Raw genomic sequence first — 23,412 nt, forward strand, 5'->3', positions numbered from 1 at the left:
AAGTTTTACAGAAGGTGTGAGAGTAGATCTAAGGGATTAGATTGAGAAAAATAACCTGGGTGTGTTGAATTTTTTAAATTCAGGGTCAGAAATTCCCTGGGGGTCCAGTGGTTAGGACTCTGTGCTTTCACTGCCCTGGTCCTGGGTTCAATCCTTGGTCAGGAACTAAGATCCTACAAAACATGCAGCGTAGCCAAAAAAAGAAAAAGAACTAAAATTCAGCGTCCTTTTCTACCTAAGAATCAGTCAGTACCTCACCATCGTTTTGGTTTTTTTTCAAGAGGAGATCAAATATCATGAATGCCCTCTGCAGATGGTTGCTCCCTGACCAATTAGCACTTGAGGACAAGAGAATCCTCCTCAGCCAAGGGAAACAATAGGTTTAGAAGTAAATTCTCTCCCACAGAACATGCCCATCAAACTGTGGATGAATTAAGAGCAGGGTAATGGAACAATATATTCTTCCTGGATTCTACAAACCTTAGACAAAGTCTCAAACTTGACTTTCCACATCTATAAGGATGATAATATTACTTTCCCTGCTTAAGTTTTTTTTTCTTAATTTGAGACTCTAATGAGATAATATATATAAAACTCTAGCAAAATACTCAAAAAAAGTCAGCTGCTGTTAAACTAGTTGAACTCTTAATGTTAGACATTCCTAACTTTGGTTTTTAATTAAAAGGCAAGAAATTGAAATACTTCTTTATCAATATTTATCTTTATGAGTCTCTTACAATGGGTGAATCCATGTAATTACACCAAATAATTTCTTATTGATAAATAGAGTAAAACCTCACTTTCAAATTTTAAAATATATACACCAACAGCAAATTAAATTTCAGCTTAGTGAAATGAAAGAATGGGTAAACAATAAATAGGCAAACAAGATTGTTAGGGGAAGTTGATTTACCAATGATATTTAATCAATAGCAATCAAACAAGTGAGTATTAGAATATGCTAATTATTCTAAGATGCAGCACTTGATCAGTTTAATTTCAGTTACTATATCATCACTTGAAAATAAAAATTTATTAAAATATGTAATTCAAGTAATCACTGTTTCAGACAGAACTTCAAGTGAGCTGAAACAAGAGAAAATTTATGTGATTCACATTAATATAGGATGAAATAGTCTTGGGGAAAAATGGTGTCTGGATCATCTTTCTCATGTAGCATAAAGGAAAAGATGAAGTTTGCCTCAAGTAAAGCAATTCCAGTTATTCACTCTTATATGTATAATTTCCCGGATTCCTCCCTGTTTCCAAAGCTGCTCTTCTCTCTTTTGAAATGTGATATGATATGGGAAGGATCCTGGCTTTGGAGTCAGACACACCTGGGTTTGATTCACCTTTGTGCCTCTTACTTGCTGTATTTAAGCAAGATATTTAATTCATTTAGGACTTTATTTCTTTTCTGTAAAATGGTGAGAGGTAGGTTCTTGTGATTTCTAAAACTAAAGCAGCATATATGAAGAGACTAGACCAGTAGCAGGTAGGTAGTACTTGTTTACCAAAGGTTACTTCTTTTCTCCTTCCCATCCCTTTGGATTAAAGTCCCTGTTTCTTAATGGAGTCTTCCTTTAAAAACGTACATGTTACCACATTAATCCATAAATATCTAAATTATTCAACAAGATTTACCGAGTAGATTTATTGAGATTTATTGATAGACATTATCGTATAATAGTTATTAGATTAGCTAGTTGAAGCTAGGAATCCTGAAGAAAGAGACAGAAAGGAAATGTTTTGAGGACAGTTTTTGTCTTGCAAAGCACAGGAATTTGGGGTATGTGGTAGGGGGAAGTAGGTCTGCATCAAGGATAGCAAGTTGAGGGGTGGGTCTGGAAGGAGCATAAAGAATCAGCGATGAAACTTACTGGTGGATGAACCTGGGGCTACTTTTATCCAACTACAGCAACTGTTTACTTAAAATTCTGAAATATGTTAACCCAAATAAAGGGGGAGGGGGGTAGGTTGGGGGGCAAAAAGAGCTTTTGCTTCCTTTGACACAGTATTAAAAGTGGACCAACCTGCCCAAAATGACAGGTCTGAGAAGTTTGATGGATGTCTTGTGTTTCTTGTAGATTGGCCCTTAGGGCTCCAAAAGACCATGACAATTTATGGCTTAGGATTCACTCACTGACCCAAAAGATGTTCCTTCTCTCTGGCACACATTTCTTACCAACTGTTCTCCATGTGCTGGGACTCTTCTACCTCTACATCAGTGTTAAATAAAAGTCATAGATAATATAGCTTTCTTACATACATAATTTCACAAATATAATATATAATGCTCACCCTTAATATAAAGGAAAAACCAAAGAAATGTTCATAATAAAATACCTAGTAGAATATGTAAGTGCTTCAGGCATATCTGCATAAGAAGATATAATGAAGTTATCAGATGCTTGTACCTACTGATAATGAGAAAGTCCATATTTAAACAATAAATTCAATATTAAATGGGATATTGTTAGTTTTCTTTATATTTGCATTTTAATAAAGGGTTGCATAGATATGTGTGTGCTTATAAATGTATTGATATATATGTGTATACATGCATTTATACAGATAGATATGTTTATATGTATATGTTAATATTTAGATACCTAGAAACACTGTGACTGTGATAACTACAAATGTTTACTGATATAGCTGTGCTGTATACCATATAGTATACAAATACCACAAGACCTGTTGTCATTGAAAATGAATAGTGGCAGTAACTGGGCTTGCCTATGTCATTAATACTAATATCTTCCTGATGCTAATGCCATCTGGACAGACCAAGGAAAAGATTCTCTATTTCTTAATTTTTGCATCATCAAGCATCATGCCATCCATAGCAAATTACCTCAATATCATTGATGCAAAGGAACAATATTATTGGTTCAGTCTCCAGAAAGTCAACTTTTCATTATCTGCCTCAAATTTTTCCATAGTTTGCTCCTCTGTGGCAAATTTTACTTTCAGTGATATTAGTAGTTAGAATCTAGAGCTCCCTGTTTAGTTACATGCTTCATTAAACTCTTCCTCCCCTGAAAATTAGTAGTATTCTTTTGATTAATTACTTGCTTTGTTGACCGCTCTCCTTTCACACTTCACTGCTATTTTTCATGAATTGTGAATGCAGGCAAGACCTTTGACAGAAAGTTCTAATAGAAAAGAGGAGTTTCAGCTCACATTGATATGTTTGCTTCATTAGTCTGATACATGAATCATGGAATGGATACAAGGAAAAACGTAGCAGGCCTCTGTATAGAAACTCTGATCACCTTGTCAGGATTCTTTCTGAACCTGATCTCTACAATAGTTGTCATTAGTTTGTTGGAAATGAATTTCTAAATCATTAGACATACTCATGTTCAAAGTTAAATGACAAAGAACATTTTGAAGACCTGCATGCATATATGTGTCTACACATAAAGTCTCTTATTAGATAGTTCTTGGGAATTAAGGCAGAAGTTTCCATTGGCTTGTATTTGAGGCTACTGGTCATGTCTGCAAAAATCTGTGCCATGACAAGTAAAGACACACAGGATCCACAATGGAATAATTTTTTTTTTTTTTTTTTTTTTTTTTTTTTTTTTTTTTTTTGTGGTACGCGGGCCTCTCACTGTTGTGGCCTCTCCCGTTGCGGAGCACAGGCTCCGGATGCGCAGGCCCAGCGGCCATGGCTCACGGGCCCAGCCGCTCCGCGGCATATGGGATCCTCCCAGACCGGGGCACGAACCCGTATCCCCTGCATCGGCAGGCGGACTCTCAACCACTGCGCCACCAGGGAGGCCCTGGAATAATTTTTGAACTAAGGAAATATAAGTGTATTCCATCAAAAAATTTTGCCTCAAGTTCATCACTTATCCATTATTTACATGTGATCCACTGACAAAATTTGCTAAAGATGGCATAAGATACAATTTTTGGTTAAATGTTTCCAGAACAAGTCAAATTCCAATTTTAAAAATATAACATAACATTCATAATTGTTTATTTACTGTAACATTTGCCTAATACTATCTAGAATCATTTGATAACCAGTTTTCCATGTTACTATAACTAAAGAGAAAGAGGTCAAATTGCAGCAAAATAGAATGTTAATTACAAAACAAAATAAAGATAAAAGTGTCTTGACAGTAAAAGCTGTTAAATAATGGAGGTTGTAAAATCTTTATTTATTATTTTTAAAATATTTATTTATTTATTTATTTGGCTGCATCAGGTCTTAGGTCTTTGTAGCGGCATGCAGGATCTTTTTGTTGTGGCGCGCGGGCTCTAGAGCTTGCGGGCTCAGCAGTTGTGGTGCGTGGGCTTAGTTGCCCTGTGGCATGTGGGATCTTAGTTCTCCTGCCAGGGATCGAACCCACGTCCCTACATTGGAAAGTGGATTCTTAACCACTGGACCACCAGGGAAGTCCCTAAAGTCTTTTTTTTTTTTTTTTTTTTTTGCGTTACGCGGGCCTCTCACTGTTGTGGTCTCTCCCGTTGCGGAGCACAGGCTCCAGACGCGCAGGTTCAGCGGCCATGGCTCACGGGCCCAGCTGCTCTGCGGCATGTGGAATCTTTCCGGACCGGGGCACGAACCCATGTCCCCTGCATCCACAGGCGGACTCTCAACCACTGCGCCACCAGGGAAGCCCAAAATCTTCTTTGTAAAAACCCATTTGTGGAGGAATTTGTGAGTTTTGGTACGGATTAAGAAAGGCTAAGCTACGTGTCCCCCCCCACAGGGTTTTTTACACACCTAAAATATAGCTCTTTGATTGCAGTAGTGAATGTGTTTAGAAATATTGAAATAGTGTGACTCAAGCTGAACAAAACAAATAGAAACTAGTTTCAATATTATTGAGTTTTATTGGGCAGTTTATTGAACGATGAATACAAGTACCAGAACTTAGAGGGAATAGAAATGAAATCTAAAATAAAACATGAGTGTGGAGTTATGAAATGTATTACTCACTAAGTGTTTCCTTTTCCCCATTTGTATCCAAATATTACTTGACAAAGAGGACAGAATGATGGATTAATTAGAAAGTTTCAATGACAATTCATCCCAACAACCTGTAGGCAAAACCAAAGATCACATACTTATATTTCCTCATTTATAAAAGAATAATTCTATGCACTTACTATAGGGAAAGATTTTAGAGAGTAAACCTCTGAAATAAAGCATTTTAAATGTAAGATATTTGAAAATGCTTACTAAAAAGAAAGAATTATTTTTCAAATTTTTTTGAAAAATTCTTGAGCATGAGATTTTCTCTTATTGATGATGCTTTCTCAGTTTAACTGTAACCAAACTTATTCTTAAGTAGAGAGTTGTTTGATACTGATAAGAAATCACCTATTTTAATTTCAGCTCTTCAAAAAGAATTCCACTTACATTAAGAGAGAATGCCTGAACTATTATGAATTGTCTAGTAAAAAAAAGAAAAATCACATAGTTTTCTTGAGTCTGGGTCTCGTATCTAACCTACTGACAAAATTGTAGTTGTTTAGAGTATATATTTTTAATATAAAGTTCAGTTAAGAAAGTCATACTTAATAAAGGAAACTAACTTTTACCTCAATATAAAAAAAGTAACTAGGGCTTTAGTGAACTATGGATGTGGGTACATTTTTTAAAAATTGAAATTCGATGATATTCATCAGCTACTCAGAAATTTGGATAGTTAAATTTTCAGAGGAAGAATCATTTTACATTTTTTGAAAATTCTGACAAAATGAAAATCTTAAGTAGGCCTTCTTTACTGTGGCATTCAGGAAAAAAAGAGTTTGAAATGTCATTCAGTCAGAGTGAAGGAGTTGAATTTTGAGATGGCATGGGCACTGATGAGGTGGAGAGTTGACCTATTAGAGTTTATTATTATCTCCTTTGCTATATATTCATGGACAGGACTGGAAAACAGTTGACCTTGTTTCAATCTACTGCAAGATAGTTAACCGTTTTCTAGATCTTATTTATTATCATGATGTCTTTATATTTCATAATAATGATTACACTTACCTCCAGTGAGCTTTTATGCCTTTTCAATCTCTACCAAAAGTAACAATAAAGACAATATTTGTCTACCAGTGAAAAGTTCAAGAAATACCACCTAAGAGAAACTTCTTTACCTCTACAATTTAAAAGTTGTTGTCATTAGTTTAAGGATAGTTTTATTTCTATTTCCAAAAAATGAAAAAAAATGAAGGTAGATTTTCATATGTCTCGACATTACATGAAATTAGATATACTGTGAGATAACCATGAATTCTGAAGATATTCTAATCAGCCAACAACTACAATTATAAGGTAGTTGTTGGTCCCATTTTTGACTTTCAGATAATACAAAGATAGTAGCTCGTTGAAGTAAACTATGGAGACTAACAGTCTCCAACAAATCTGAAAGAGGAGATGGATAATTTTTTAGTCTACTTTTTCTGAGATTTTGGTGCAATCACTTCTCTCTATTGTGTAATCTGGGGCAAAATGCCATAAATCTTTAAAGAGACATTTAAAGAAGAAGAAGAAAGAGTTGTTGCAAGCCTAAGTGTCATCTACAAGATGTGCTGTACACAACTGTAGCTAAGGAAGAATGCCCAGGCATGTTAGCAGCATCTTGATAACAATAGAAAAAAGCCCAAGTCATTTGTTACATTGTCAAACTAGCATATGTAGTTATGCTTGGGTACACGTTACAGAATCACAAGAGAATAGCTTTGACTGTTGAGGTCAATATTCATTCATCCTTATGATGCAGCTGAAAGTAATCTCTTCCCCCGACCCTTACACTCTCCCTCTCCCTTTTCTTTTCCATCTCCCCCTCCTTCTGCAGTTATTTTGTGTCAGCTGGCTTGAGAGTTCAACATGTACCTTATTTCTTAAACTTTTTTGGTCCAGAAAAGAGGTCATTTGTGTGTTATTATATATTATATTTATTCATCTTAACTTACTGTCATCTAGGTTTCACCTCATTCTGACATAACTCTAGAAGAAACACCAGAGGTTTCTTTGGGGGGAAGGCAAAAAGAAGGGAAGTGGCATATACAGCAGATTTGATTCCTTTTCTTTTCATAACATCATTTTACTCTATCATCTTTGCAGCCAGAAGAGTCATTAGTACTTCTTATCACAATATGTTATTAAAACAGCTCATTTGTTTTGAAGCATTTCTCTTCGTTAACCAAATACCTTTAGAAATGTCATTATATGTGATTTGAGGTTCAGAAATATTGTTCCAACGAAAGGCAGTTTTGATAATAAATCAAATAATAATAACCCTTAAATATTTCTGACTTCTCAACACAAGTAAATAGATAACAAAGCTAGGAGGAAAAATAAACATGCACACTTAAGCTGTGAAATGTAGAAATGGAGTTACGCTGAACCAGGGTGATTTCTGTTACTAGAGTCTGAGTAGTCAATGAAACTAGATGACGTTCTTGTCTTTAAAAATCCCTGCAATTTCCATAGGGGGCTGAATGACCAGTGTCCAAAAGCCTCCATTTGAAATTCCAGATACCAAAGTAACACGTTTGGAAAATATGTAGCTCTGTCAACCCATTAATATAAATATAATATAAATATAAATATAAATATAAAGTTTCTGCTTAGTGATGGAAGCAAAAGTGTGTGGGATATTCAAATAAAAACACAGTTAAAATTTACTGGGTATTACCTACAACCCTAGAAGGGGTTATTATTATGCCCATTTACAGATAAAGAAATTGACACTTAGAGATTAATACCTTGTCCAAGGTGACACACTGGTATGGAAGCAGAATTTCAGACCTACGTTTGTTCTGAAGTTCTAACTCATAACTGCTAAGCTGAAACACTGACAATACAAATAGTGGAAATTTGACATCTCTCCCAGGAAAACACCTCATACTCACTTAAACTCACCATCCATTCTTTGAAAAGATATAATTTTAAATTTGTGATGAAGAAAACACTGTTTCCCTTATTGCACCCTGAAAAATAGTAACTCAGCTTTGGAAACAGAGAAGACTCACCTCTCCACCCATCCCTAAATGAGCAAAGACCAGAATCCAATTGTGATAAGAACATCTCAGCTACACAAGCTCCTCTCATCTCTAGAGGATTCGAATACTAACTGAAAAGAAGTCAGGGGAGACTGAGAAATCTTCCCTTCCCTTGTGACCACTCTGGCACAAGAAAAAAAATCTATAACACTTATTATAGAATGTTAATGAAAATATTTTCTTGATATTTAGAGCTCTTTTTCCACCAAGTCAATATGAAGATATAGGGTGATAGTTATACCACATGCTATTTCTTTAATTGAAATATGTGTTCTTAACACAGATGGATGTACTTTGAGAAATAAACAACAACAATAAACACATAAAATGACTCAATAATTGATTGGTAAACACCATGTAACTCTGGAATAATTATATGCCCTGTGAATTATATAGTACTTATAGTTGACGTTATTTAGGAAACCCAAGAAATGAATTTGTAATTTGTACTTATCAGATTTCAAATCCAAACAACCAGTTAAGTATCCTGTTATTATATACAAGTGTCCTATCATGAGATACCTGGTCAGTAATAATCGTGCAATTAGTTACACATATCATACCCCAAAGCAAAACACATAATATCATTGGGATATCAAGAAACAATTTATCAGTTCAACACATTTAGGAAGAAAAAATGAATTTAAATATAGTACTTCATGCATGCATGCAGTCATCCAATAAGTTTGCCAGTTGCCTTCTTGACTGGCTCCTTCGCATTATTCAAACCCTTCTAAACTCTAATGTCAGCCCCCCAGCAAGATTCTCTTTGGTCTTCCTTTCTAAAGTGGTCCCCATCCCAACCCAAGCCCCTGAATATCCTCTATCATATCACTCTGTTTTACTATCATCATCACACTTTTCACTCTCTGAAATGATCTTATTATTTGTTTATTTTAAAAATATGTATCTCTTCCCAACAGACAGTAGCTCTTGTTTCACTTCATAAGACACTTTGTCTAGTAAATAAATGTCTTTTTCTATTATAAAAGTAACCATGACTGTTTGTTCAATACTATAATCCCAGTGTGTGGCCCTTGGTAGGCCCACCAGTAACACTCTGGAATGTTTGTCGGTGAATGAATGATTTACTGAGTATTCATTATGTGCCAGGCATGTGGTTAAAGCATGAAATGAAGAAGATAGAGTCTCTGTCCCATAAGTTTTACATGCCAAGATACTGAATTAATGTACTACAAACTTTCAAAGTACTTTCCAAAGCAGGTGTAAAATTAAAAAAAAAAAAAAACTAACCTTAATACTTAATTCAAATACATAGTCATCTTCAGTGCTACCATATTGTTGTAACCTGTTTCTACTTACTTTGCTTCACAGGAACATACACTGGATTGTTTACCAACTGTTTCTGACCATGCACATTTATTTCCACAGACAACAACATTAATTGGTCTTTTGAAGACAGCTCGACTCCTTCGTCTTGTGAGAGTGGCCCGAAAACTTGATCGATATTCAGAATATGGGGCTGCTGTTCTAATGCTCTTAATGTGCATATTTGCCCTGATTGCTCACTGGCTGGCTTGCATTTGGTATGCGATTGGGAACGTAGAAAGACCCTACCTGACTGACAAAATCGGATGGTTGGATTCCTTAGGACAACAAATTGGGAAACGTTACAATGACAGTGACTCAAGTTCTGGGCCATCCATTAAAGACAAATATGTCACAGCACTTTATTTTACCTTCAGCAGTTTAACGAGTGTAGGATTTGGGAATGTGTCGCCTAACACCAATTCGGAGAAAATCTTTTCAATTTGTGTCATGTTGATTGGCTGTAAGTAGATTTCTCTTTTGTTATCTATTAGGATAAAATAATATCAGAAAATTGATATCTCTAGAACATTCAGAATAAGGCAAAGAAAAAATTATAGAAAGTTGTAGAAATAATAGGATTAAATATACGGGTATTATATTCTATCAGATCTGATTCTCTTTGTGAAGGGGAGACACCAAAGGTCTTTCATGACCTCAGGAGTATAAAACTGGAATGGCATGGATCTTGGGCTTCAGGAACTGAGAATTGCAGTTCACGTTTACTGATGTAAAAACATGTCTGTAATTTACTACCAACGGTTATTTTCTGTTTCAAGCTGAGGCCAGATTAGAATGGGAAAAACTAGCCTACATTTACGTATCTATAGATATAGATATATAAATATCACCCTACTAATTATAATGTAAGCTAACCTTTCATATATATATGTATATATATGCACATACATACAGGTACATCTATATTTTCCCCCTGTCATTGACTAAAAATTCCTTTCCCTGTGACATTATGTCAAGGACCTAAGTGACTACACTTTACCCTACAATGGGTAATGATATGAGCATCATTTATAAGGTATAATCTTTGGAATAAGAAAAAAATTCTGTGTAAAACTAAAGATGCTTTAATATTAATATATTTTTTTTAAAAATCACACTGTGGAACCACTAAAGATAACCTTGCTGATAGCAGACAGCAGTTGACAAAAGCATGATGGATTTTTAAAGCTTGAAAAAGAGCATCATACTTACATTGCTTACAAATTTGAAAGTAGATCCAGAGAGTTAATTTTTAAATGTTAACATGTTGTCTAATAAAATGTGCTTAGATAAGCTTTATTTATGAAACTTAAATAGATTCACCCAGTTTATTGTTCACTGTATTTAACACTTACTTTTCATATATGTGTCTTGGTGTTTTTATTTTAGTAAGATTGTATAGGCAGATAACATTCTATTTAAATAACTCAAGATATTCTGCAAATTCAGACTAAGTCTTGCCACAAACACAAAAGTAGAATTGCACTCAGAAGGAAATGGAAGTGAGACCCACTTAAAAAATATATAAAAATTCATTCCAGAGAGACTGAATCTTTCAGAACAAACACAGTCCCACTCTGTGATTGAAACTGCTAGTTAATACGTTGTAGTGGTTATCAATTTCAGTGGCATTGGTAACAAAAAAAAGAGAAGAAAAAAGTCTGTTTTTAATTATTTATGCACCCGTCTAGAAAAAAATTTATATATATATATATATATATATATATATATATATATATATATATATACTCTTTTTAAAGAAAACAGAACTTCATCTTGAAACTTAGAATTTGCAAGGAAGAATTTTTTAAGTGCATTGAAGTTTAACGTGTTCACCACTTAGGAATCCTTACCACTTGTGAGGATTAAGTGAAATACATAGTACTGTTTATCATGTGAATTATTTTAAATTAAAGAGAACTCAGTTCTTTACTTGCTCTATACCCAATCTCTAATCCTTAAATCAGGAAATTATTGGCAGTTTTTATTCTTCCTTTATTCCTGTCTTTTTCCTTCTTTCTTTCCTTCCTTCCTTCCTCCCTCCCTCCCTTTCTTCCTTCCTTCTTTCCTTCCTTTCTGTCTTTCTGCCTTCTTTTTTAAATGTAGCACTAGCTTATTTCTATTGATTCTTTAGGAAGAATATTTGTTTCCTGCAGATGAATTCTACCTTTTAAGAAAAGAGAAAACACTCTCGTTAATTGAGTAGACTAAGATACATCCATATTCCACATAATATCTTTTATTTGAATAGACTTGCTTGTACAAAACTTAATCAAAATGGGATTATGTAAAGCTTAGTGTCACACAGGAAAAAGTTTATAGATATTCCTAGAGAATTCTATCATGAGCTATTATGCCATAAAAGGTAAAATAAGACTAGAAACTTAGCAATAATAGCATGCCTTGAAATTTTCTTAGCCATTTGATGTATATGTGTATATCTACACATGATATTTCCATTTAGATCCAACTGTATTAGAAAATGATTTGGTTTTCTGTATTTGGTTACATTTTTATACTAAGAACATACGCCTCAGTTACATGAGTGGCTTGATTTAGACCTAAAAATAAAATAAAATATAATATCCAAAATATAATGTAAAATATTGTATATATATCACTGCATGTTAAAGTTGATATAGTCTAGTTATCAGGTTGAACTCTCATTATCCCTAAGCTTCTTTAAAACTAATCTTCATTCTAAAATAAAAATTTGAAGCCAAGTTGTAGAAAGCAAAGCAATGTACAATCCCTCTTACAACAATAATTCAAGGAAACTAAAAATTAAACATTAAAGCTATCATCTAATTAAATTCAAATAACACAAATACCTATAGATACATTTTTAAAAGCATCTATTTGCAAAGACAGTCACCAATTGTGCTGCTGAATGTGTACAGAGAACAGTAACCAGAGAATTCTTTTTAAAAATATACACATATACACAATTCAAGATGAAAAATAAAGAAAAATGTAAGCGGCCATTAAATAAATAGGAATACAAGCTATGCTCACATATTTATATCTATGTGTTCTAATATATGTTTATATCTTTATTCAAATATTATAAATATAATATATACATTTAAATTTTAAAACACATAAATCAGTATCCAAAGGCAAATGTATTTCATCTCTGACCTGCTTGACAAACATCTTGGAAGAATTTATTTTTATAACATGTAAAAAAAAAGTTATTGCATATCTGCTTTTAACCATGATGGAGTAACTGAAACCTTACCATACCCCTATAATTTTTTTTTAAATAACAGAAAACTGAACAAAATATACAGGCATTTGGATTTCATCAAAATTAGTAACTTCAACTTTTCAAAAGACACTCTGAAAGGGAACAGGAAAATGATAGACTGGAAGAAAATATTCTCAATACTTAGATCTAAAAAATGACCTTTATTCAGCATATATCAAGAATTCTTACAACTCCATAATAAGACAACTCAATTTAAAAATGAGCAAGATTTTAAACAGGCATTTCACAAAACAATATATATTAATGGCCAATAAATACATGAAAAGATGTTATTAGTCATCAGGGAAATGCAGTTAAAACTCTCTGATGGTGAAAATAAGATAATAACAAATGTTGGAAAGGTTGTGGAACAACTGATACTCTCAAATATTGCTGGTGGGAATGTAAAACCACACCATCTTTGGGAAACAGTTTTGCAGTTCCTTATAAAGTTAAACATACCACACAGATCAGCAGTCCTATTCCTAGATATTTCAAAGGGAAATGAAAATATATGCCCACACAAAGACTTGTACACAAATGTTCATAGCAGTTTTATTCATAATAGCCAAAAACTAGAAACAGTGAGATTTCATCAACAGAAGAGATAAATGGACTGTGGTAGAGCCATGTGATGCAAATCTACTCATCAATTAAAAAAAGAACAAACTACTGATACATACAAATCAATGAATTTCAAAAACAATATGCTGAGCAAAAAGAAGTCAGACACAAATGAATATGTACATTATGATTCTATTTACATGAAATTCTAAGAAATGCTAACTAATCTGTGATGACATAAGGGAGCTCAGTGGTTGTCTAGGGTCAACCTAGAAACCAGTGGGTAGACAGCCAAGGGACACAGAGGAGTCTTTTGGGGATGTTGAAAATGTTCTATATCTTGAGTGTGCTAACAGAGGTGTATGCATTTGTCAACTAACTGAGCTATACGTTTAAAACATATTCATTTTGTTATATCTAAATTACACATCACTAAAATTTATTTTTTTAAGTTAAAAAATTTTTAAGTTTATGTACTAGATAGAAAAGCAAGTGTATTTGTTCTCTCAGCATGTTTCAGTTATTACTCAATGACCCTAAATTCATTAGTTTGGTGAGCATCTCAGATTTTGAGTGTGGTGTGCTGACGTTTTAAATTATACCTGTTTTATTCTTATAATACTGCAATGTAAAACAAACCATTCTGGTGAAGGAAGAATTTTCTATTAAGGAAAGCTAAACAAAATATTGAGTTGAAAGAAATACCTATATAGTCTGCCAGCTTGCTTTTGAGTCATATTTTATGCCAGTCTATGGGCATTAACTAAATAACGTATACAGAATATAATCATTTTTTGCTTCTCTCTGGCTTACAGACTTTAGCTCCATTTGCTTCCTAAAAAATAGAAAGAAAGTATGCCTTCATTATAATTTAAAAAGCCATTAGCATAGAATTTCCTTAGAAAAATACACACTATTCATGTATTCAACTATGTACTTATAATCTAGATTTTTGTCATCCTGTCAGTGAGTGGAAATACGTGTTTATGATCCAAACTAATGTTTCGTTCATTTTTATGGCAGTATGGAGTTAAAACCACAGTATTTATTAAAAACAAAATAAGAATGTTTTCCCCGACTCTTCTTTGCGTAATTATGTGGTTTAAGTAAAATAACTAGCACTGATTATGTGCCTTCTAATTAAATCAAGTGAAAATCTGTACTAACTAAACTATTTCCTGAGACCATGATAGGTACTTTGGACACCTAACAACAGGCATAAATATTTCCAACACTAAAATTAAGCAGAGTAGGATATATTTCTCACATGAATCTCCTTGAATGACAGAAATCCATTTCATACAAGTATTGCTAACTCCCTTCTTAATCAACTATGCATTTACTCAAATTAGGCCCAGGTTTTTTTTTCCCGCCCCCTGTGGAAGATACTACCTAAACAGCTTTTCTACCTTAATGAGAATTACTGTCTTTCACAAATCCCAGTTCAGTCTCCCTATAGATCTCCCCAATTTTATCCCTTTAAATAGATTAAAAATAAAGGCCTGCCTCTTTGTCTGGGACATTCTCTTACCTGGGACTTCTGTGGTAAACAAGGACCATGCTAACCAAGAGACAAAAATAAGATGGAAAAGAAAACAAATGACCAAGAAGATAAGTCATTTTAAAACACAGACTGAATCGGGCCAACATCTACTTTAAAAATGATAAGTGTTTTATATAGGTAGTGGTTTGTAAGATGTGTTGGGGGAAAAATTATGTTGGTTGGATATTGTTGAAATAAACACTTCAAGGAGTTGTTGGGATTTTTTTCCCACCTACTTGGTACCTTGCAGTTCCAGTGCCTTAAATGTGTGTTACCTCCTCTCTAAGTGTCTGACACATGTCCAAAGGTCAAGACATAGGGCATGTATCATCATGTGACTTCCTGTACAGTATATAGTATTTTTCTTATGATTATTAGAAACTAAATACAAATATAAAAAGAAAGACAAAATGCTTAAAAAGCTTATGTTAAATCATAAATATTTAGTCCTGGAAGCTTTAAAAAGGGCATTCTAAGTATTGAATGTTAGTTTTTTTCTTCCCATAGATGAAAGAACAAAGAGGTATTCTATTTTTCTCTACAAAAAATAAAACTATATTCTCATAGTCTAAGCCAAAGATATCTGTTTCTCATATAGAAATACTGTAAAAATGAATTTTAATAGATTAAAAATTACATATAAATAAACATTCTAAGGAAACTATGAGTTCCTTAAAACAATTTATTATTCCTTAGGAAATCCAAAATCTTCTGAATAATCTTAAAATTTATAGTAGGTTTATAATATTACAAGGTTAGGTTTGAGGCTGAGGTGGAGTTGTCACAATTTTAAAATTATCATTTTTACTCCACTTCCAGAAAACAGATCTGTGTGGTAACCCCATGACATACCTTCTTATTACATTACAAATGAAATGTTTATTTTAAACACATTTTATCTCTAGTCAATAGTCTAGGTTGGTTACAGGTTGATATTGTAAACAGTCTGAGTTTCTACTTGAATATATAGAGAATCCATGATGAATTTGTATATTTTTCCTCTCCAAATTTACCATCAAAATTATAAATTTTACACTAGTATTGACTTGACTTCTTTGTTCCCCTAGGGCCAGTGGTAAACCCTCACAAACGGATTGAGATAATAAAAAATCTACATATTTGAGATTCTGACAAGATATAATATACCCAAGTGCAGTCTTTCCCCCATAACTTTGTTTTTTATCCAATCCAGCATTAATGTATGCAAGCATTTTTGGGAACGTATCAGCAATTATCCAAAGACTATACTCCGGAACTGCCAGGTACCACATGCAGATGCTGCGAGTAAAAGAGTTCATTCGCTTTCACCAAATCCCCAACCCTCTGAGGCAACGGCTTGAAGAATATTTCCAGCATGCATGGACTTACACCAATGGCATTGACATGAACATGGTACGTATTTCTGTTTTCCAAAACTGGAGCCCCTCAGGCGTTATAGCTACAGCCAAAATGGAAAAGCCAGTCTCACCAGCTTTGAACCCCTTGCTTTTGTTTCCCTATCTCGGATGTTTATTTTCTCCCCTGGAGATAGTCTTTCATTCTCAATTCATGGCATTGCATGGTGCTATATCTAGTTACACTGTGTGGCAAAGGCATTATAACATGATGCAAACTGATATAACTGTGTGGATTAGAGCTCCCACTTCTGGTTAGGGAGGGTATTGCTAAGTTGGGACTTGGACTTTCACCACTTGGCTTAGCTGCCAGCACCCAAAATAATAGGTGGACCCATGTGCATTAAGACATTACAAGTAAACAATAATAACTATAATGCCCCCAAACAGAAATATTTTTTTTAAATAGGACATTTTGAGGATTTGTGGGAGAGGTTAAGGAGCTTAAGTATATCATCAACATTTTATAATAGGAAGTTTCATGTTTCTGTTAAGGACAACTTTTCTATATTTTAATCAATTAACTATGTGCCCTTTTACTTTACCTGGTTTAATGCATTTTTCCTTTCAAGGGGGAAATATGGATTCCTTCATAACTCAAGCAAATTCAACATCAACAATCACTTTTCATAACCCTTCCCTCCTTTATCAGTGCTCAAAAATCAATACAACTAATAAGATTAATTGATCCAAAGAGCTTCTTTTATTATTAGGAGAATTGCATACATCTTTTTGACCTAGCTATTTGGCTATAGAGATTGATTACTAAAGATAAATTATAAGATAAATACAAGCTATATAGCATACCATAGACCTATTAAAAAAAAAAGATTAGAATTATAGTACCTTCCCATCTAGCTACTCCTCTATTGGGCAAGGATCCTGTTTCTAAAAATTCTTCAGGAAATGGAATCTTTAAAATTTAACGACATCAACAGCATGATACAATTTTTGCATAAGTGAGCCTATGCAATTTAGATTGACTTTTTTTTATTTGATCAGCAATATCCTAACAAAAAAATGAAAGGTTCAAAATTAGCAGTTAAGGTACAGAAAGCATGGCAAATATTGCCCAGTTTGAAAGATATATTTTTATATGATGTTTATCATAGCTGTGCATGATTTATTTGATGGAGAAGTAAGGGCATGCCATTATAAAATTTTTAATTTGAAGAGCTAATCAATCAGTACATTTCATACAAAGCCATAACTGAATCCCATGAGTTATTTCTGATTATCCCAAAGTTACTTGTGAAAATTCATTTGATAAATTGATCTCACCAAGGTAACACTTTAATCTCATAAGAAAGTACCTAAAAATTGGTCACTTTTATGTACTTCTATCCATATTATTGTTTAATGAAGATATCAGCATTCAGAAACTATTGGGGATTCTCTAATGCTGGGTTGGCTGAAGCAGTGTCAAGAATTTTTAATCAAAACACATGTCGCTCAATTTTGTTGTTCCATACTGCCAGATTATTTCAATAACCATAGTAAAACAATTATTTATTTTACTTCCCTTCTCCATATAACTCAAGTTTCATGACCATTTTTTTGTGTGATAAAGTCTATTTTGTGAAAACTATTTACCTTTCATTGTTTGACTCTATTACCTATGAATATGGTTTATATACCACTTGCCTATTTACAATGTACTTATGAAAGATTTATCTCTTTCCTGTCTGCTTCACACCTTAATACATGGAATCACAACACCCACCGGTAAGAACAGGAGGTATTTATATCCAATTTAATTCTCGTGTAAATTGTGGAGATCACCCTTGTTATCTGTCAGGTTTAGAGCTTGTTAAATGATTTCCAATGTTAGTTCTGATTTTTTTTGCATGATGTAGCAGAGGAAATACAAAGCAAGAAACTGGGAAAGATAACTTGGAAGAGGCCAAGTACAGAATAGAAATCCTTAACTTTAACAACGACTTGACCTCTAATACTGTTTATATAAAGTTTCCCCCTCCCCACAAAAAGTCACTTATCTGCCCCTTCCTTCACTCTGGTAAAGGTTATGGGTATACGGTTTGCATTACATAACTGTCATAAAGAAAATGTCATTCTCTTTCATCATCCACTATTTTCATGATGTAGGTGCTTTTCTTTCCTCTCATCTGCATGCCTGTCTCACATGATCCTGGAGTGTGTGAGCTCTAAACCATGTGCCACTAAGTCTTGCATGTGGTTTTGAGAGCTTGACTTTGCACGAACTTCTTGTTTGTACACAGTGTCTACATTTCTCATCTTGTGACTGCAATGTGAGTAAAAAATCAAAGTGCAACATAACTCTGAAAACTCAGCAAATGGAAGATGCTTGATATTTAAGAACAATGTGCAAAAGAAAGTTGATTAGAATAAAGCAACTGTACTCTTAGACTATTGAGAGGTTAAAAAAAAGAAATCTAAGTGGATTTTTTACCTCTAACAGCACATCGTTAAATCCCTGTCTTGTTAGTTTATTGTTAACTAAATTGTAATTTAATAACAATTTAAAGTGATTTAACTTTATGTATTGTGATACATAAAAGTACACCAAACTGTTGTATTTTACATCAGCATTCCATGTTATTTCATTTAAGTATAACCTTAAACATAATTTCTCATGAAACATTTCAGGTCATTTTTGCTGTTTAACTATGTCCAAATGAAGTATAAGATGTTCAGTCACACTCGATTAATTGACCTAAAATTATTTTTCATAACCCAAAATATTTGATTCCTTGGTAGATCACAAAACATAAGAAAGAATTGTAGCCAAATTCCTTACTCCATAAGAAAGAATATGTAGCCATATTTCTTATTCCCTGCATCTTTTGCTTTTTGTGAAACAGCTATTACCAGAATGTTCCAGAACCAAAAGCATTCTGGGAACACTTATGGGCTTCCTTTCAGTTGAACCAAATGGTTCAGGTTGCAAAAGGAAAGGGGTCAGGATAATGAAGCTAGTGAAAGGAAGGTGTTCTTTTGCATATTATGTCAGGTTTAGGAGTAGTAAAAATTAGCTCAAAAATGTCCCTAGGTCAAGTCTGGAAAGTCCTTTCCCTTCTGCAGTACTTTCTCAGATTAGGACTGAAAGCATCTCAACGAATTTCCCCAAGTTAAAGCTTTCTTATAACCCAACCTGAAACTTTCAGGTGATTTTAGTTACAACAGTGCCAAACAGAAAATCACCTTCCATGTCGTTGTAGAATTGAGCCATGCACACAGAGGAGCATGGCTTGAATGAATAAAGGCACCAAAAACCATGGTCTATCCATCATTCTGGATGGAGAGAAATAAATCACTTATGACAGAAACCACTCCATAATTTTAAATTATATTTGCATGGAAGAAAAGCCTTTATGAACATTCAATGAAAAATGTTATTCCTTACCTAAAAATGCCCCCATAGTAATGCCTGAATAATAGAAAAAAAATACAGAATAAAAATTCAGAAGACCCAAGTACTAGCTCTCAATACGCCACTTTTCTTGGACAAGTCACTTAACCTCTCAGCAATTTCATTCAACATGTCATTTTCAAATAGTTTTAAAGTGCCAAAACTGCATTTGCTAAATGTGTAAAACAATTATCATGGAAGTTTTTCTGCTTGAGGATGTAGAGTCTAACCTACTTGCTGCCTACTCTCCTGCTCCCTCTGAGTCTGCTTTATGGAACATTTTATTCTGCTTCAAATATTATTCAAAAACCACAGAACTAAGTGAGTGGTAGAACTGGAAGGCAGAGAACCCAAGGGGATCATTTCAGGTAAAGACAAGGACAGGAATAGAGGCACATATTTGTGACATCCAGGGCAGAATTAAGGCAGGTAATCCAGAAACAATTTTGTTTAATTTATTTTAGGAAGAAAGGGGAACAATTGAGTATTTTTTTAGTCTGGGACATTAATGGAGAAAAACTTGGGAAACAGTTGTAGAAAGGAGTTGGAATAAGAACCTAGAAAGAGAAATAAATTCTTCAGCAAGGCAGATAGGTGAGGTTTCCTTAAAGATAAGCAGGAAAGAAAAGAAAAATGGTGATGGCATTCATTTTGAGGAATAAAGGGGAAGGCCCAATGGCACTTGTACTACATGGTCCAGTCTCCTTGATCAAGCAGAGACTAAATGAATTCCTCAGAAAGGAGAAGGTGTAGGGTAGGAGAAGAGTTGAACAAGGGAGAATTTTTAGAGATTTCAATCAAGAGTCAACCTAGTCGGCTAAAATTGCTTAGAATCCCAGTAGGACTCTGAGTGACAAAACATACACTTATAATGGACCCAACAAGCAAAGCCAATCAAAATGGAAAGGAAAGTAATGAAGAATGACATATTGTTTAATAGAAATTCCTACTTCATGAGGCTGATGTTATTTCTAAGGAGCATTTTAATAAAAATCTGATTTCATTTCCTTCCGTGACTCTTTTCCTGCTCCTCTGTTATCTGCTAACTCTGACTACTGACCATAACTACTACTACTAACTGCTTACTACTACTACTAACTACTATCTATTTAACTAGTAACTACTAATATTAACCTGCATCTACAATCTAACTCTACTCCATCAAAAATTTTGTTGCATCCATTCTCTATACTGATTTAAATAACTTCATCTGTGCCAGACCTTCACATTCAAATACACTCCACTCATGTCCTGTTTTGATACACCATAGTGAAATGTAATTTCAAGCTCTTTCAGTATGTCCAATTAAGCAACTCAGATAAAATAATCCTTGTGACATTAAACCCCATAGGAAATATAAAGCAAAATTTATAAAATAGCATGGCTTGTCTCTACCATAATATTTTTATCCCCCTTTACCTTTTTCTAATGACCCTTATATACTGAAGTTGATAAATACAATGAAAAATCTTTGACTAGTTCATCATAGAGCTAAAATAACATGACTACAAATATGATGCCCGTCATGTCTGACCACCCCTCCAATGGGGACCCTGTTTTCAAGAAGTCTGCAGAAAATAAAATCACTCATGTTTAAAGATATCAACAGTATAATACAATTTTTGCATAGGTGAGCCTACAATTTAGATTGATATTTTTTATTTGACCAGTAATAGTTTAACAAAAAAGCATCGGTTCAAAATTAGCAGTCAAGGTACAGAAAGCTTTACAAATATTGCCTAATTTGAAAGACATACGCTTCTTCTCTACACTTAGGTCCAAATGGCCTAACAAGTAAATCTACCCATTTAAAAAGGGAGCATTGAGATTGGCAAAAACCTGCATTTAAATGATAATGACCCCGAGGATTGGTGACATCTTTTAGTTTTCCGTAACGAAATACTTAGTTACTACTTAGGAGTGGAATTAAAGTAATGCTGTTTACAATGCACCTTAAAAAATGTTTTCATCTCCATGCTGATTAGTTGATAGGAATTGCCTGGTTCTGCAAAAACTGGATAGGTAGTAAAACTTTGCACTCACAAGAAATCTACGATTAACACACATACTTACCAACTGTAGCCAGCACCTGAACCACAGGTGCTTAAGAAAGGGCAAGTCACATGTCTTTCCTATTTTTCCCCAAGGCTATTTATCCTAAGGTCTCAAAAATGCCACAGAACACAACAAATACCATCTGGAGCCCACTGACATGAACAATATCAAGCTTAAGACAAGCATCTGGTATTTTCAGGTTACAAATTGTATATGCTCAATCGTTTCAAAAATTATGATGGTCACTTCAGCCTGGCCTCGAACCATCAACAAGAAAGACTTATTTACATCTGACACCGTGCTGTTTTAAAGCAAAGCAAGTTCATCAACAGTGGGATCTGATCTTTAGCCATTCCTGAGTCAAGAAAAATAATGACAGCATGGTCTGGGGCTTTACACATGAAAAAGAGTCATTGCAGAAATACCATGCTGAGGCAATGAACACACTTCTATGCTTCAGTGTCTCTATTTGTTAATAATGTTCCTCTCACAGTAGTAGGATGGTGGAAATGATATCTCAAGTTGTTTTTCAACTTTTAAGAATTATTGTACTATTCAAACAGGACTCGAGTGCAATTTCTTATGCTGAAGAGTGTGATGTGTTTCCAAATACTTTCTCTGGAGTAGTAGAAGCACAGGAGTAATTCAAGCTCAATTCAGTTTAGGGTCAATTAATACTCAACACAGGTTTAGCCAATAATAAAAAATAGAGACATCAAAGTTCATTTTTAAAATATTCTTTGGAAATATGAATTTAGGTCCATTAAATTAAAATATTAGAGGAACTCAGCACTTATCAAACCTAATAAAATCAAACCATTCACAATTTCTCCCAAAATAAAAGTCCAATATTTACTTTAGTTAAAGAATTTTCTGAGACATTACCAATAGCCTGAGGATTTATATTGAAAATGGATATGTAAAGTTCCACCCCATATACCAGATATTTTAAATCATTTTTTAAAGGTGAAAATAAGCACAAGTAGTTCATCTAATCCAATTGATTATATAGCCTTAAGGCACCAGACTCAGGAAAAGTATATATATTTTAATTGTTTTTCTTGGTTTAGACACATTGCTATCCATGGAGTTGAATGTGGATGGAAAAATATATATAATCATGCCTGTTTCGTGCCAGATATTCCTAAAGAACCTATTTTAGTTTGCATCTTGGGCTCCTATTAGTCAAGTGGGCTACCCCCAGCAGAACTCTACACTCATCTTAGGGACCATCTGATAAGAATCTTCCTCACTTGGGGTCCAGCACCTCATATAGTGCATTTTTGTGCTCTGGAGCCATGCTAAATCATTCACATATGTGCTGTAGATAATTTTTCCCACTCTACTGGTCATCTCCTTAGATCAGAGTGCTCTACAATACACATGAAACTGAAACAAATCAGTAGTTAGAAACACCTACCATAGTGGAAGGGAAAACCAAAGACTCAGTCCACACAGGTGTAATTATTGTACTGGAATCATAGAGGTCCATGTCAAGCCATTATCTAGTTTTGACTGTGAGTCACAATATGTGGACGCTGGAAAAATCGGGCCTTAGTAGTGTTTTCTAAGATGGGCGCTTTGGCCCAGATTCTAACTCTGATTTTATCTGCGTTATATAGGAGCTGTGCTTAATATTTAACAGTAGGTAACACCAGCAATGAGGTCAGAGCATTATAATAAAGTAAGAATAGTTAATCAAGATGTATTTTTCTATGAATTACTTATTCATAACATGTCTGCATAGTTTTTGGTTACTTTTTTCTTCTCATTTTTAAAAAAATTAATTAATTTAGTTTATTTTTGGCTTCATTGGGTCTTCATTGCTGTGCACGGGCTTTCTCTAGTTGTGGGGAGC

At 34.0% G+C, this 23,412-nt stretch overlaps 1 protein-coding gene across 6 annotated transcripts in view; it reads left to right on the forward strand.

Annotated features, from left to right (window-relative positions):
• The window catches only part of KCNH7 (potassium voltage-gated channel subfamily H member 7), a 457,039-nt gene that overhangs the window by 390,805 nt on the left and 42,822 nt on the right, over positions 1-23,412 (forward strand). For all 6 annotated transcript variants that reach the window (XM_081242073.1, XM_081242076.1, XM_081242075.1 and 3 more), the window contains 2 exons: positions 9,421-9,820; positions 15,907-16,106. In XM_081242073.1, the coding sequence (XP_081098199.1) occupies positions 9,421-9,820; positions 15,907-16,106 (600 nt within the window). The remainder of the gene's footprint in view (positions 1-9,420; positions 9,821-15,906; positions 16,107-23,412) is intronic.

This window comes from Mesoplodon bidens (genome assembly GCF_964165515.1).
Source record: "Mesoplodon bidens genome assembly, chromosome: 8".
NCBI classification, from domain to species: domain Eukaryota; kingdom Metazoa; phylum Chordata; class Mammalia; order Artiodactyla; family Ziphiidae; genus Mesoplodon; species Mesoplodon bidens.